Here is a 17,438-nt window from a genome sequence, read left to right as displayed (position 1 = left end):
CTTATCAAGAAAAAGAGCAGATAAGGATAAAATAAATAAAAACATTAATTAGATTTAAGAAATAAATTGACAATAAAAAAATAAATAAAAAGAATACTAATATAAGAAATTAAAAAGAATGGTAAAGAGCAAAGAGATAAAAGTACAAAAGTAAAAAAAAAAAGTAAAAGTAAAAAGTAAAAACAATAGCTAAAACATACCAAAAGTCATATTAAAAATCAAGTAAAATCAAATGAAGCAGTTGCAGGCTGTGCGAAGGTGGTCAGAGACTCTGTACAGTCCGTATATGGCAGTGAAGGGGGCAGTCGTGGGCTAGAGGTTAGGGAAACAAGCCTTGTGACCGGAAGGTCGCCGGTTCGATCCCCTCAGCTGACAGTACGTGACTAAAGTGCCCTTGAGCAAGACACCTAACCCCCAACTGCTCCCTGGGTACCGTGGATAGGGCTGCCCACTGCTCCGGGCAAGTGTACTCACTGCCCCCTAGTGTGCATGTATGTGGGTGTTTCACTGCATGGATGGGTTCAATGCGGAGGTCTAATTCCTCTGTGTGCAAACGCAGTAGGCTAATGGTTCTGAATGAATGAATGAAGCTGCAAAAAACAGGCTCTTCTGAATTTGCTGTTTTTGTGATGTCACAACAACCAAGACATTTCCGTATATCCTCCTATTCAGCCTGTTCAGCCTACAACACTGAAAAGGGTTTCCGCTGTGCTTGCTGAATTAAGCACAGTACAGTGCAGCCAATCAAAAATCATATTTACACAGTTTCCCCTTTCACCCCAAATTGTTGATCAATAAATGTTTTGTGTTTCTTTAGTTTTGCACTGAAGCTACAAGGCTAATGTAGCTTGAAATAGAAGCTCATACCCCACCGAATAGCATCATGCGACCTGCATGTCCGCATCATCACACTTGGCTCAAACCACGAGGAGATGCTTGTGTGATTTATGACTCAGTTTGCCATCCTGTCATCTATAAACATGGATGAAAGTAAGTTGCACAAGTAAAACAGTAGTAGCAGCCTGAACTGTGTCCATGTTCATAGATATGAGCTACATAAGCAGGTCTATTAGAGATTACTGAGCAACTCCTCACGCTTTGAGGCGGTCATAACTCAGATATACAGTTAAGGGGCACCTTGACCAAACTTGAAAATTTAACTATCTGTTGTAAACGTGCCTACGTGCCCCCAGTGGTGGCACGACAGAGAGATTTTCTGGTTTAACCCTCTTAAAATCCCAGGCTTATTACATACTGAGGCTTATTATTCAGTAACTACAGGGACTTCAGTGCAAACTGGCTGAGCTGTTCTTAGACTATAGAAGCGTGAAATAAACCTTTGGGCCATTTAAAGAGTTAAAGACTAAGAAAAAACCCTTCTGATGATGCAACTTAATCTACAATTCCTTTAAGGCGCACTGAAATGTTTTGTTTTGGTTTTGTCCACTAGCTGGCTAACACAGATGGAAAGTAAATAGTCAAGTTTTTTCATCTCTGTATTTATTAACCTCAATTCCTTATTGCTGCAGAGGGATTCTGAACGTGTTTGTGCAATGCATGCTGGGGATTGTAGTGAAAGAACTCTGATGGATGAGAACATAAAAAGCACACAGAGACAATGAATACTATCAAGTGATAAAGCTGATGGATGTTACAAAACATGGAAGTTTTAGGCCAGAATGCCCCAATTGTAATTGGTGTACACTGTTAGAAATAAAGGCTCTGTTCAGGTACATTTTTCGTTCATCAAGGTACAAACAGTGTAAATGTTCCCTCAAAGGTACAACAGTGGTTTTAAGGTCTGATTGTGAACCTTAAATAAGTTTGTCCAGGTGAAAAGTTTGTATTTGTACCTTTTCATAACCGAATGTTTTAAATCAGAACAGTAAAATAAAAGCCTGGAGACGAGACGGGGTGTGTGGAGTCAGTACAGCTTAGAACATATCATTTCAGTGGATTATGGTACAGTTATGTTCCCTGACTAAAGGTACTGAGATGAACCCTTGAGGGTCCCACCCCAGTGACAAGAGGGGAACTGCCCCAGAGACAGTTTAGTACCTTTATTTCTGAGATTGTACATACGATTCAATTACTATGCTCATAGATAACAGTGAGTCACACAACATAATCAAGTCTATTAGAGACGCTGAACACCTCCATACGGTTTGAGGCGAGTGTGTGATCGTTCAGTTTGCACCAAGCTTTACTCAGCTACGTTAGCCTTGTAGCTCCAGTGCAAAACTAAAGAGGAAACCTCAGACACCAAACATGTCTTGGCTGATCAGCTATATTTGGGGTAAGATGTGAAACTGTGTAAATATGATTTTTGGCTGAGAGATCAGTTTACATTACTGCACACTGACAACCAAAACATTTGTACTGAAACGTTTTTGAAAAGCTAGGTGACCCCAAACTTATGACAAGCAGTGCATTAGAGAACAGAGCCGCCCCCTGATGTGTGTTTCAGACCCGTTCCCCCAGAGTTCAGGCCCCCCAGGTTCCCTCTTCGGGGGGCTCTGATAGCAGGGCTGCTCTCAGCGCAGCTCTGCGGGAGAACAGCAGGTTCAGCTTTTCTGGCACTTTCAGGCAGAGCTCTGAACTCTGCGGAGGAAATGAGGCTTTCTCTTCGCAGTCTGTTTATAACCAGTGACATCCCAGGCCGCACTTAAAATCCCATTGGACGGAGCAGGATGACATCTGCGGTCCATCACGCGGCCGCGGGTTGATAAATGCTCCGACGTTTACTATGAGGCCCAGGGAACCCAACAGATAAACTGAGTCAGCCATGAATCAACTCTCAGAGCTGATCTCATGGATCTACAGCGGCCCTTAAGAAGTACACCGCCGTTCAAAAGTTTACATACCCTGTTTTTATTAACATAAAAACAATTTTATTGCTGATAAACATATAAAAGGATTCTAATATGATGCTACCACTGCAAAACCTCACAGTTTTCAACTATTTGTTTAACTATTTTATGTTTTATGTTGTGTAATATTTCTGTAAAGCACTTTGTGACTGTAAGAAAAGTGGTATATAAATCAATTTTACTTTCTTACTTTATTACTTATGTGGACTTTTGTTTTGTGTACACTCTGAAAAATGAAGGGTTCTTTGTTGTGGTGCCATAAAAGAAGCACGTTTGCTTCCCTAAACAACTTTTCAAAGGGTTTGGTTCTTTAAAGAAGCATTTCCATAAGTGAGATATGTGATCATCATCACACTATGTGAAGTTTGAAGGACCTGTGTGTAAAGGTTTAGGGGTTCTAGAAGAACCCCTTAAATCAGCATAGAACCTTTACATTACATGAAAGTTCACTCTTTTTTAAACGTGGTTCTTTAGGGAAACAAAAGTGGTTCTTCTATGGCATCGTTCAAAGAACCTTTTACGGCTTTTTAACATTGGGAATGAATTTGTAATAATATTATAAATATATTATAAAACGTTATTTATGTTATTACAATATAAATAGATATAAATAAATAATTACAGTATATTGTTTATCATTTAATTACTGTTCCCAGAAAAAAATGTGAAATATGGAATAAAATAAAATGTCTAGCTTACAATATTTTGATCTACACGGTTCAAGTTATTACTGAATACAATAACAACAATTATTATTATTATTACAAGTGATTCCAAACTTTAATGTAGAAGTGAGTGTTGTTTCATATGAATACGTGTAAGTGCAGCTGTGTATTCAAAGATTTCAAACAAAAAGATGATAAATCTGTAGAAAGTACAGTAGAATTTTTGATTTTTATTCACTACAATTCAAATCAATTTAAAATGTCCTCATTTAAATCTCTGATATTCATCTAAAGATCTGTCCTGCATTATCTTGTCTTTTATTTTTAATGTTTTGTGTGGTTTTGTGTATCAAAATTTAATCTTTACATGGCAATTTTTCATTTTCCAACCTCTCTTCATCACTTAGAAGTAAATCCGGTGATTTCGTTATTGTGCCTTTAAGACTGGCATATGCAAATGAGCTCTGTTCTGATTGGCTGACCTGTACAGTGCTTAATTAGAAAAGCAGTCCCAGCTGAAAAATTCAGTGTGAATGGGTGGGGCTAAACTGCTGTAGGCTGAATAGGTGTATTATATATGTGTTGATTTGGTGACATCACAAAAACATTTCATTCAAAACTAGCTTAGTTTATGTATACAGAGTCGGGGTGTATATTACATTTTTAAACCTTATATTTACACACGATGTCTCACGATGAAAAAACTTTTATTTCAGGAAAGCAGGGAACATTTGATTATCCGTGATATGGACCTTTAAAAATGCCAAATTTTTGGACAGCAAAAGAGAAAAAGGCTGCAAAATGACCATGAAAGAGAGCAGAACCTAATCAGTGAGGTAGATTAAAGTGAAAAGGATCAGGTTACGGCTGAAACCATGAGCACAGCGGCATCGAGGGAGAACAACAGTGCCTTTCACATTTTTCCAAACTGAGATCTTGATCACTCGCGTTATTATGAAAGCCTTAAGAAACCACAGAGGACTTCTATTAAATTAAACGTTTACAGTCTGTTATGAGATTCTCCAAATTGGAGAGTGGAACGAGATGATGTTGATGTTCTTTAACTGGAAGATCAAATATTTTCGCCCTGTATGGTAGGAATGGCCGGCGCTAGGTGATCAGGGTTGATTCCAGTTATGAAACTCACACGCATGAAACACATTTGTTCACAGAGAAGGTAACAAAAAACAGCTGCTCGGAGCTTCAGGAGGGGCCTCACACGTTTCGGCTCTTTCAAAGGCAGCTGAAAGTCACGCTCTCTGAAGCTTTTCACTCACATATAAAAGCACAAGACACTGCAGATTTTGAGTCAAAGGCCTAGATATGATATGAAAGCACACATTATTAATCTGTACTTCCTGTTTTGCTGAATGAAAACAGTGTTGAAGAGAAGCCAAATGGGCGTCTACAGCTTCACCTGTTCTTCACACATCTGAGCTTCTCAGCTCCAGCGGTCAGAGACGGATAACACTCTGTATAGACCAGCGGTCGGCAACATGTGGCTCCGGAGCTGCATGCGGCTCTTTCACTGTCCTGTTGTGGCTCCACAGCAGAATCAGATTAGTAGGTAAAAATAAAATAATCCTCCTTTACAGTAAAATAAAGCTCTGCTGATCGTTCAACACAGTTTAACAATAAATGGTCTTAAACTCTGGAGTTAATGTAGAACTGCTGATTCACCCTTTAACCCTGAAGATCAGCGCAGACTGCTGGTCACTATAGAAATGCAGACGACAGAGCTAAAGCTTCTGTGTTTTTGTTTATATTATATTTTTATCCTATACTAGCACATACTGTGAAATATTTACAGCCAAGAGGGTAAAATGAACATAAAATGTTTTGGCTGCCAAGGTAGTTTGATTTTTGTCGAAGGGACCAAACGGCTCTTCTTAACTTTTGGGTTGCGGACCCCTGGTATAGACAGAAAATCATTCTCAGCACTGCAGTAACACTGACATGGTGGTGGTGTGTTAGTGTGTGTTGCGCTGGTCTGAGTGGATCAGACACAGCAGTGCTGCTGGAGTTTTTAAACACCTCAGTGTCACTGCTGGACTGAGAATAGTCCACCAACCAAAAATACCCAGCCAGCAGCGTCCTGTGACCACTGATGAAGGACTAGAGGATGACCAACACAAACTGTGCAGCAGCAGATGAGCTATCGTCTCTGACTTTACATCTACAAGGTGGACTGACAAGGTAGGAGTGTCTAATAGAGTGGACAGTGAGTGGACACAGTGTTTAAAAACTCCAGCAGCACTGCTGTGCCGATCCACTCAGACCAGCACAACACACACTAACACACCACCACCACGTCAGTGTTACTGCAGTGCTGAGAATGATCCACCACCCAAATAGTACCTGCTCTGTGAGGGTCCATGGAGGTCCTGACCCCTGAAGAACAGGGTAAAAGGGGGCTAACAAAGTATGCAGAGAAACAGATGGACTACAGTCTGTAACTATAGAAGTGGAGCTGACTTAGGTAGCTATTAGACCTACTTGGTAAGTCTTCTCATCAGAGTTTCTAAGTGTAAAAATTATTTATATTCATGCATATATGAAGTGAAAAGACTCCTGCCTAGTAATGCATATGAAAAAATAAGACATAAATATATAATATATAGGTCACCTTTGACTAATGGACCCTCAAGACCTCTGCCACAGTTTTAACCCTGTGTTCAACTAAAAAGAATACTAAAAATATTAGGTCAAATATGAAAAATACAGTGACAGCAGCCCCGGTTTATTATACAAAATGCAATCACCAGTCAGAATTACTTTCAGGCTCAGTAGATCACACTGCACTGCACTCTGTTTGGATTCATAACTTTAGTACTGCATATTCATTGAGGCAAATCTGCAAAACGTCACGCTATTTTGTTCACTGGAAATATGCAATCCTCCCCAGACCCTGTTAGTGAGCAGTGTTTACATGTGTTAACAAGTCTGCATCCTGTTGATTTGTCATATGGAACTTCATTAGCACACTTGCTATCGTTTTTGATCTAGTTTACAGCAGTTCTCTGTTTGGGTTCCCGTTTTTCCATCTTTACTGTGCGTCTTTAACAGGCTGAAGCCCATGAGCATCCCGTTCACGTCATTTTCCAGCCTCTTCTCTCAGGGGCCAGACACCGGACAATAAAAAACAAAAACCGAAACAGTTTCTTCCCCCAGGATGTACCTCTGCTCTGTGACAGACTGCAGAATCCTTTTAGCACTTCCAATAATGCTGCTACAGTAATGTAATACAGCGATAAACCAGCATCTAGACTGGACCTGTTACTCATAGTCAAGCTCAGTTTTCACTACTATTGAAAAGAGGAAATTACCACATTCATAATATGGATCTATCAGTATATACGACTCATTCTGTACATATTTGTTAAAAGCAGGAGCGCCTAAGCTTTTTGAGCAATGATTGTGCTGGGCTTGTCTGAAAATGCATTTTGTTACTACAGTACAAATAAACATCATTTTAAAGGTAAAGAAAAATTTCATGTTATACAGTACTGTACTGTGTTTCCAGTCAAAATGGCCATCAATTATTCATTTTTCAGGAGATTAGATATTAGATAATCCACTGGCATAAGGGAGGAAAGTAAATGAAAAAGTGCTTCCAAAACTGGAGTTCAAAAAACACTTAGAAGCTACAGAGAAAATGTGGCTCCTAACAACCACCTGGAAGACTGGTAGACACCAAAACTGCCCCCATCAGATAAACAGCACTTAAAGCTTTCATCTCTGAAACAGAGGAGAAAATCAAGCTGCTTCAGATCTGAAAACATCCACAGGTGTTTCTGTCCATCCTTCCACTGTGAGAAGACGACTCAGCGCTGTGGGTCTGAAAGGATGTGTAGCTGTTCAAGAAGAACCTCACTGAGAAAAGGAGACGGACACATCAAATAAAGAAGCTGAACAATGGACTGACCACCCCAGAGTCCAGACCTCAACACCACTGAATGTGTTTGATTACTTCAGAAAATGATTAACCAGCTTCTAAGACTGGACTTTGGAGGTTTGTCTGCAGATTCTTTGAGGAACTGGAAGTGAGTCTCCTGAAAAGAATGGAAGCTATATTGAAGGTAGAGAGTGGACAGTCTAAATAGGGGAAAATATGTTTTCTGTTTTTTTTTTCCTAATGTTGAAAAACAACTATACCGCACTTAATGGCTGTTTTGACTGGAAATTAAATAAATGAAGTCCTTTCTCAAGTGTTAATGAAATTTAATATGTGTTCTTTATTCAGTTTCAGCACTTTTAACTATTTTCATTTTCATTTAGAACTTCAAAGTACTTGTCATAAATCTCAAAGATCAGATTCGTCACCCATTTTTTAAATCTAACATTTTTTATCAAAGTCAAATTCTTCAGTGTAAAATGAAACTGCCCATAGTTTAAATTACATATTTTGTTGATTTTTAACAGAAACTAAGTGAATACATTCTCAGAACATAAATATGATACGTTATGCAGGGTTTTATGCATAATTTGTATTTATTTGCTGGGTTTAACATATTAATATATATATATATATATATATATATATATATATATATATATATATATATATATATATATATATGAGAAGAAAACCTCATATCTACAAAATGGTAACTTTACAGGAGAAGGTAAAAACATACTCTACTTTTAATGTAAGTCAATGGAACCAGACTTTTTTCATAGCCATTTTTGGCTGTTTCTTTTGGTCCATTCATCATGAAATTTACACACAATGTAAAGAACAACAGGCTTTTTCAAATTAGGTCAAAAACTGAAAAACTATACATAAACTATAATTATATATATAAAGAGTGCAATAACTTTTGCACAGGTCACATTTTACATATTTTTTTTTTCCCTAATATGTTAAATTCAGCAAATAAACAGTAACTGTACAGTACTGTAGACAGGGGGGCCCTGTAGAGGATGTGCTAACCTACTTTCACTCAGAAAATCAACAAACCATGGAGTTTGACCGAATTTGCACACAACTGTACGTGAAATAGCACAGCAACACAGTCCATTCCACAGTCACACAGGTCCTGCTCAGTCCACAGTCCGATGGAGAGCTCAGGCCAGCAAATATTGATGCGACTGGCCAGTTAGAATAAACACAGAGTGAAGTACCTGCAGCACAGCTGCTGCTGTTTAGCACACGATACTGTTTTACATGCAAAAAGGCCATTAGCAGCCTGCCTGAAATAATGAACCAGCGCAGCAGAGCATACGGCAATGACCTGCCTCTAATGACTGTAAAACCACAACGGACAGGGTCATTTAGCACACGCACGCACACACACGCCACTCAGGGTGATGGTGATGGAGAGAGAAAGAACGAGATAAACGTTAAAGAGACTCTGAGAGTCAAAATACACTTCACACTTAACATACAGAGGCTGAGAAATCAGTATTTAAAGCTGTTTATCTGGTCAGTGAGTATTTATTTGCTCAGAAATAGACAAAAATTAGAATAAACACAAATACTGTAAACCTAATAAGTAGATATTTTCTGTATATCAACCGTTCCCAAACCTCTCCTTGTAGATGCCCAGTATTATTTGTAATTATCAGATAATCACTACTTCAGTTTGTTGCTGCTAATTGACTTCAACGAATCTACGTGACGGCTGGGGTCGTCCAGGAGAAATCTGGAACCAAACTTTGATACTTCATTTTTTTATTTTCTTCAAAATAAGAAACTCTTGTTACTTTTTTCTGTATTTATGTTTCTCTGCTTTCATTCTAATGACATATGCTGACTTTAAAAGCACAAAAACACACTTATTGCTCTGATAAATGCTATAAACACTGTGTTTAGGTGCCTAAAACGTTCACACAGCACTGTATAAACACAGGAATGACCTTTCTGGAAATACATTGACACCAAACGTATGAGAGCAAGACGGACGATTGAAAGTTTGCGCTCCCTGTCAAACACACATGGGTTCCCACATCACGACAGAAAAACTAACATCCTTGTCAGGGAGAAGCAACACAGCAGGTCAAACAGCTTCACTTTATGTGCTCCTGTCTCTCACACACTCACACTAGTGCACTGGTATGTTTGTGTGGTGAGAGCAGACTAATGAGTATATTTGTGTCTGTGTGTCCAATTTATATAAAACATATGGATACATAATATTACATATGGGACATATTACTATTCCACACGAGTACTTATAAAAACTTATACAAGTCATTTAAGTGTAACTACCTATAAATAAGGAGTTCATTCCAAAATGCTGTTTAACAATTTGTAACAATTTTGGATATAATGTATTTTTAAATATAACAGCTGATGTTAATTGAAAAATATTGTTATTTATCTAATAAAGTTGTTATGATATTTCTTGCATGTGTAAAGTCCACTTCCAATAGCATATATAATTTAAAGAATCTTGGAAGTGGTCTATAATGCGTTAAAACACGATTTCATACAGAACAAAATCCTTCATACTCTTGTAAATATATATGAAACATGTGTATGACCCCATGTCCTCACAAGGTACAAAAACAAGCCTGTGTGAATGTTTGTATATGTGCACCAATATATTTAGATAGATAGATAGATAGATAGATAGATAGATAGATAGATAGATGGCCTTTAATATCACAACACTCATGTCAAATACGTATTACACATGTCCCATATGTGGTATAGGTATGTAACAGAAGTGTAACAACAGATTCAGCCCATGATTTGATTCGTTTTATGATGACTCATGATGCTAAGATCACGACTGCATATTCTCACAATATTCTAGACAAAATTCGACTTAGGAAAAATGACTGTAATCATGCTATGTATGACATTAGAGCTGAGAGGCAGGAGGAGTGCTGCATGGAGGTGTTAACTGGTGCTGACAGTTCGTAAACTTGTTCAAACTGTTCAAACAGTGAAGCTGAACTAGATGGCATATCTATTGTACATGATGCACAGTCACAGTTCTTTAACCTGGTAAAGGCACTGTTACACCCCTAATATGTAAAATATTTATATTTATAAAAATATTTATATTTTTATAAATATAAATTAATATATAATATAAGAATTTATATATCGCTGTTGTCGGAAGAACACTTTGTATCTCCAAAATGGTAACTTTACAGGAGAAGGAAAAAACATACTTTACTTTTAATGTAAGTCAATGGAACCAGAATTTTTTTGGGTCATTTTCTTTTGGTCCATTCATCATGAAATTTACACACAATGTAAAGGACAACAGGCATTTTCAAATTATATCAAAAACTGATATATATAATATCTTCATTTTGTCAATTTATATTTTTCTACATCATTTTAACACACCAGCTGTCCTTTACATTGTAAATTTCATGATGAAAGGACCAATAGAAATGCTTTAAAATCACTTGGAAAAAAAACCTCTTTAACATTAACTTATATTGAAAGGTAAGAGTGTTTTTGCTTTCACCTGTAAAGTTACCATTTTGGAGACACTTGTTGGAGACAAATATATATATGTGTGTGTGTGTGTGTGTGTGTGTGTGTGTATGTGTGTGTGTGTGTGTGTGTGTGTGTGTGTGTGTGTGTGTGTGTGTTTGTGTAGGTATATATATATTACGTAGTATATAATATTATATATATATATGTAATAAAAATATGCCTCATATGTAATATGTACACATATTGTATCTATATATCATCACTGCCCCCCAAAAATAAAAAACACAAGTACCTCCATTTTTTTTTTTGCGTTTTTTAGTTTTCTGCACCTTTTGAGCTCAGCTGCTGTCCTTTTCCATCATATACAAATTTCAAAATGATCGGACCAACAGAAAAACTCCAGAATTGTTTGGAATAAAATCTCCTTTCATGAACTTGCGCTGAAAGTTAGGAACATTTTGGCGCTCTCCTGTAAACTTACCACTTTGGACAAACTTCTTTTTCGTTTGACAGTGACAATATATAACCCTAATATATCCTCAGTAACCAAAAAGAACTGCTTTTGCCCTTTCAGTTTTAAACTAATGCGCCATTCCCCTACAAAGCTGGGACGCTCTAGTCCTGGAAATGCATGAAAACAAACACGCGCACACACTCGTTCACCTGTAAGCCGCTCGGCTCAGGCACGCAGAAGCGCGACAGGCATGATCTGTGAGCTTCTCTTACCTGAAGATGGGTCTGTGGAGAAGTTGCCTCTTTATGGTCACATACTGGTCCATTTACGAGTGCGTGAGTGAGTGAGCAGCGTTCAGACTCTCACTGGGGCTGTCCCCGGCTGCAGCTCACATTGCACTGCGAATCCAGTCTGGCCCTGCCTCTAACTCTGTCTGAAAAGGCCAGGGAGGCCATAGCATGGGCTTTACTCTCACTTACACACCCACTAACTCACTCAGGCCAGCTTCCAGCTGGGGGTTTGGATCTGGAGCGTCAGCTCTTCCCCTCGGTGGGAGAAAATTTAGCACTAGGCTAGTTAGCTTCTTATCTAGTGGCGGTGGAGGACAAAGTACACAAATCCAGCGTGTGAGTGAAAGTAGAGATAAACCAAGCAAACTGTTCCTCAAGTAAAAGTGCAAGTGCTCTGTTTAAGCTTAAGTACAGAGGTAAATATACTTAAGTGTATAAAGTAAAAGAGATTTTCTAACATTTCTCCTATTCGGTCTTCAGTTTAGGAAATGGGTAAAATTTCAATCCTCTTCCAAACTCCTGGGATATCGGCTAGCTGATTTAAAAATGGCCAATGTTATGGCACTTTTTGTTTACTATGAAAGGTTATCAGGGCCTATTTACTGTTGCTAGGCTACATGTGGACTTTCAGTGTTTAGGGGAGGGACTTTGTAAAGGCTGCACTATGTTTATGTGAAAGTGCCTCATATTCTTTCTTAACAATGGTGCAGTCTGATTGGTTGAGAAGTGTTCTAGCCACGCTGTTATTTGTGTTTTCTTTAGACATTATCAGTATCATTCACCTGAAGAAATAAGTTGCTTTATGCTACAGCTAATCATTACTGTGTTTCTACTTCAGCACAAACTAAAACAGAACATTAGAGAACTTCTACACTCTCAAAAATAAAGGTACTGAACTGTCACTGGGGCAGGACCCCTCTTGTCACTGGGGTGGAACCCTCAAGGGTCCATCTCAGTACCTTTAGTCAGGGAACATAACTGAACCATAATCCACTGAAATGATATGTTCTAAGCTGTACTGACTCCACACACCCCGTCTCGTCTCCAGGCTTTTATTTTACTGTTCTGTTTTAAATCATTCGGTTATGAAAAAGAACAAATACAAACTTTTCACCTGGAAAAACTTATTTAAGGTTCACAATCAGACCTTAAAACCTCTGTTGTACCTTTGAGGGAACATTTACACTGTTTGTACCTCAATGAATGAAAAATGTACCTGAACAGAACCTTTATTTATAACAGTGTACAAGATAATATTTGACCTGCAGCCATTTGGTCAGGTTCTGAAGAAGGACTACATCAAAATCTGAACCTGTCGTTGCTCTTAACAAGACAGTTTGGCAGTTTTGATGGAATAACTAAACAAATTGGAATTAGCCAGAAAGAAACAGAAAACAATTCAGCAAGCAAGCTGTGCAATGCTTTACAGACGGGCTGGAACAAAACCACATTCAGGTTCATCTGGTAAGCATTAAAAAAGCTGAGCTGAACCTGATATTGCAACAGCTAAAGCAAAAGGGTCCTAGTTTCTGTGGCAGAAGGAATCCTCAGCATCAAAGCACATTATATACAAAGCTCAGGGCTTCTTTGTTTAGCAGAACCGTTGCGTAAAAGTAGCAGAACACTCAAGGTCATCCGTTACTGTGAATAACATGGTAATATGATGATGTTTTTCATGATAACCCACAATCTCAAGTGCTCTACTGCTATTATGAAAAATCTAATTTTTACTTCACAACATCGCAGTAAACCCCAGCGAGCCAAAACATTAAGACCACTCACAGATGAAGCGAATAACTATGATCATCTTGTAACAATGGAACATGTTCAAAGTATAGGATATACCAGATGGCAAGACAACAGTCAGTTCTCATAGTTGACTTGTTGGATGCAGGAGAAATGGGCAGGTGTGAAGACCTGAGTGACTATGACAAGGGCCAAATTGTTATGGCTGGTCGAAGCATCACCAAAATGGCAAGTCTTGTGGGGTCCCCGGTCAGCAGTGGTGAGTACCTACTGAAAGTGTTCCAAGGAGGGACAAACTATGAACAGGCGACCTGGGCGCTCACGGCTCATCAGTGCAAGAGGGCAACAAAGCTTATCCCATCTAATCTGAACCAATAGGAGGGCTAATGTGGCACAAGTCACAGAAATGTTTAATGACTGTTCCATCTGCCCTGCGGACAGAGTGCCTAAGCTGACCTCTATCGACTGTTGAAAGTGCCTACAATGGATTTTGGAACTGGACCTCGGAGCAATGGAAGAAGGTCTAATGGTCTGATGAGTCCTGTTTTGTCTTTCTTCATGTAGACAGCCGGATACACGTGTGCTATTTATGCGGGGAAGTGATGGCACCAGGATGCACTGCAGGAAGCAGACAAGCTGGTGAAGAATGTGATGCTCTGAGCAATGTTCTGGTCCTGCCATTCATGTGGACATCACTTCGATGCCTACCTAAACATCATTGTAGTCCAGGTACACTCCTTTATGGCAGTGGTGTTCCCCAACGGAAGTGGCCTCTTTCAGCAGGATAACGTGCCCTGCCACGCTGCACACATTGTTCGGGAATTATTTGAAGAACATGACAAAGAGTTCAAAGTGTTGGCCTGGCCTCCAAATTCCCGATTGAGCATCTTTGGAATGTGCTGGAACAAGAAGTCTGATCCGTGGCGCCTCCACCTCGCAACTCGGACTTTAGGGTCTGCGGCTAAAGTCTAACAAGATATCAGGGAGATGGTGAGAATGTTTGGCTCATATGTAGCGGAGGGAAAGTAAAAGTCTCAAAAAATAGAAACACTTTACAAAAGTACAGATACTTAAGTACACACTTAAAAAATATGGTAATTCAAGTTCTTTAGTAAAGACAACGGATCTATGTAGAACCATGAACACTCAAAGAACCCTTTGTGGGATTAATGGATTCTTTGTATCATGAAATGGTTCTTCAGATTGATGGAGGAGGTGTTGTATATTGTTCTATATATAACTTTTGTGAAAAGGGGTCTATATAGCACCACAAAGCGTTCTTCTATTGTTACAGGCTTAACATCGTTGAAGAACCCTTTTTGGTACTATATAGAACCATTTAACCAATCATTCGTTCTTCTAATCATAATCAGTGCTTCTTCAAGGGTTCTTTAGTGCAGGTGATTAGAATATAAATCCTTTTAAACTGTGGTTCTTCAAGGGTTCTTTGGTAAAGGTGATTGGTATATACATCCTTCTAAAAAGTGGTTCTTCATGGGTTCTTTGGTAAAGGCAATTGGTATATACATCCTTCTAAAAAGTGGTTCTTAATGGGTTCTTTAGTAAAGGCACTTGGTATATACATCCTTCTAAAAAATTGGTTCTTCATGGGTTCTTTGGTAAAGGTGATCGGTATATACATCCTTCTAAAAAGTGAAGGTGATCATGAAATGGGTCTTCAGTTTGATTGGAGAATGTGTATATTGTTCTACATAGAACGTTTCTGAAAAGGGGTCTATAAAGCACCACAAAGGGCTCTTCCATTGTTGTTTAACGATGAAAAGAACCCTTTAATCATGCAAAGTTTTCTTTGAGTGTTCATGGTTTTATCCAGGACCATTTTCTTTACAAAAGAACGATTGAAGAACCATCATTTTTAGGAATGTAAAATACTGAAGACCAAGAACACTTTGTTACTGTCCACCACTTTCTAGCAGCTCTGTCCTTCAGACACACACACAAAAATAAAGTTTCCCTCTTGTCCTCCTTGTCTTCTAGCCAAGTGCCTCGTGAGAAGCCCGTCCTTCTCCCTCTGAGTGAGTTATTTTGTGCTCTGTAGGCAAATTAATGAAGGCACCGGTCAGAGAAAGCTTGGCCTCATGTCAGCAAAACAGTAATTATTTCACAATCTGGCGTGGATTCAGTGCGGGGTGATGTTTGGACGAAGCTATGTGAGGCGACACAAATTTTCTCGCTTTTTGGCAGAAGGCGGGGATTAGCGTGATGAGGCTTGTCGTGCCTTAATCGACAGAAGGTTTGGCTCTTTAGCTAAGGCTTGGACAAACATTCGCTATCCTCCTCCTGGGGAAGCGACCCAAGCATTCATCAGATGCTGTAGCGCTTTCACAGACACTGATAGCTGCACTTATTAAAAAGTCTGAAAGTCCGAAAGCAAATAAATAAATAAAAGAATAAAAGAGGAACACGCAGCAGTGAGAGAAACATCAGAAAGGCCAAGAAAAAAGACCATGAAAGAGGGCAGCAGCTCGCTAGGCAAAAGTTCAGGATCATTAAAGACGTCTTTTAGGGAACACGTAAATGTCACTGTTTTTTATTCCTCCAGCCTCAAACTGGGCACGGCTAACGGCTCAAAGCGTGTTCAGCGTGAGCTCAGGGTCTGGAGGGAGGCAAAGCTAATTTTACAGCCTGTGCAACTTTAACACAAAAGCAGAATGTCATATCAATAAACGTGTCAATAACTGACTGGCTAACAATGCGTTACATTAAGAGCTGTAGTATCTAGAGCTTTTTGAAGGTGCCAAAATATTCCTGGCAAGACATTCTCGCTTCTGAGTGAGGCAGATCTGGAGTTGCACACTGAGAAAAGTTCAGCCCATCGCGACTCAAACTCCCCGAGGAACGTCTGACGCAAACCGTAGTTCAGTAATCCTACACTCTGAAACAGAGGGGTCTTTAGTAAAGGCAATGAGCAGATACACCCTTTAAACAGTGGTTCCTCAAGGGTTCTTTAGTAAAGACAATCAGTACAGACATCCTTCTAAAAAAGTGGTTCTTCAAGGGTTCTTTGGTAAAGACAATCAGTACAGACATCCTTCTAAAAAGTGGTTCTTCAAGGGTTCTTTAGTAAAGACAATCAGTATATACATCCTTCTAAAAAGTGGTTCTTCAAGGGTTCTTTAGTAAAGACAATCAGTATATACATCCTTCTAAAAAAGTGGTTCTTAATGGGTTCTTTAGTGAAGGCTATCGGTATACACATCCTTCTTAAAAAAGTGGTTCTTCAAGGGTTCTTTAGTAAAGACAATCAGTATATACATCCTTCTTAACAAAGTGGTTCTTCAAGGGTTCTTTTGTAAAGGCGATCAGTACATTCATCCTTTTAAAAAAGTGGGTCTTTAAGGGTTCTTTGATAAAGGCAATCTATACATTCATCCTTAGAAAAGGTGGTTCCTTAAGGGTTCTTCAATAAAGGCAATGTGTATATAAATCACTTCTAAAAAGTGCTTCTTCATTGGTTCTCTAGTAGAGGCGGTCATGGTTCTTTGCATGGTTAAATGGTTCTTCTCTAAGATGGAAAACTTGTTAGAAAACATTGTTTTTTGGTACTTTATAGAACCCCTTTTGCTAAAACTGTTCTCACCTCTGTGCTCTTGAGTGTGTGTAGAAAACACGGGTGACTGTCAGAACCTTGGTGAAAACTGCGTAAGTGGGTTTTAAGAAGAAAATTTCTTCTTAAGAACAGTCGGTGAATGAGGCCCAATATCCAGCACAGAACCATGAAAACTACGAAAAAGCATTTAAATGGCTCTTTGTGCTGTTATATAGTTTTGTTTTAGTGATTGAAATTGTGTTGAGTATGGTTCTTGAAAGAGCCTTTTAAAAATGGTTCTATATAGCAACAAAAAGGTTCTGCTATTGTTATAAATCCTAGAATCTCACAATCTTACAATTTTTTTGAAGAACCTTTAAGAAAACAGCACCAAATTGAAATTTACCTTTAAAATCATCAAAGCATCAAAAAAGGTTTCGCCATTGACATAAGCAAGGTAG

At 38.7% G+C, this 17,438-nt stretch overlaps 1 protein-coding gene across 2 annotated transcripts in view; it reads right to left on the bottom strand.

Moving 5' to 3' along the window:
• The window catches only part of pde1a (phosphodiesterase 1A, calmodulin-dependent), a 140,115-nt gene that overhangs the window by 78,575 nt on the left and 44,102 nt on the right, over positions 1–17,438 (bottom strand). The window contains exon 1 of one of the 2 annotated variants that reach the window (XM_036577136.1): positions 11,664–12,232. The exons of the other annotated variant lie outside the window; for it this stretch is intronic. Within the exon in view, the coding sequence (XP_036433029.1) occupies positions 11,664–11,716 (53 nt within the window). The 5' untranslated portion in view covers positions 11,717–12,232. Of the gene's footprint in view, positions 1–11,663; positions 12,233–17,438 lie in introns of those variants that run through there. 2 annotated transcript variants of the gene reach the window in all.

The sequence above is a fragment of the Colossoma macropomum genome, unplaced genomic scaffold (assembly GCF_904425465.1).
Source record: "Colossoma macropomum unplaced genomic scaffold, Colossoma_macropomum, whole genome shotgun sequence".
NCBI lineage: Eukaryota > Metazoa > Chordata > Actinopteri > Characiformes > Serrasalmidae > Colossoma > Colossoma macropomum.
The sequence above is the reverse complement of the archived record's forward strand: the minus strand, read 5'-3'. Positions and strand labels throughout refer to the sequence as shown.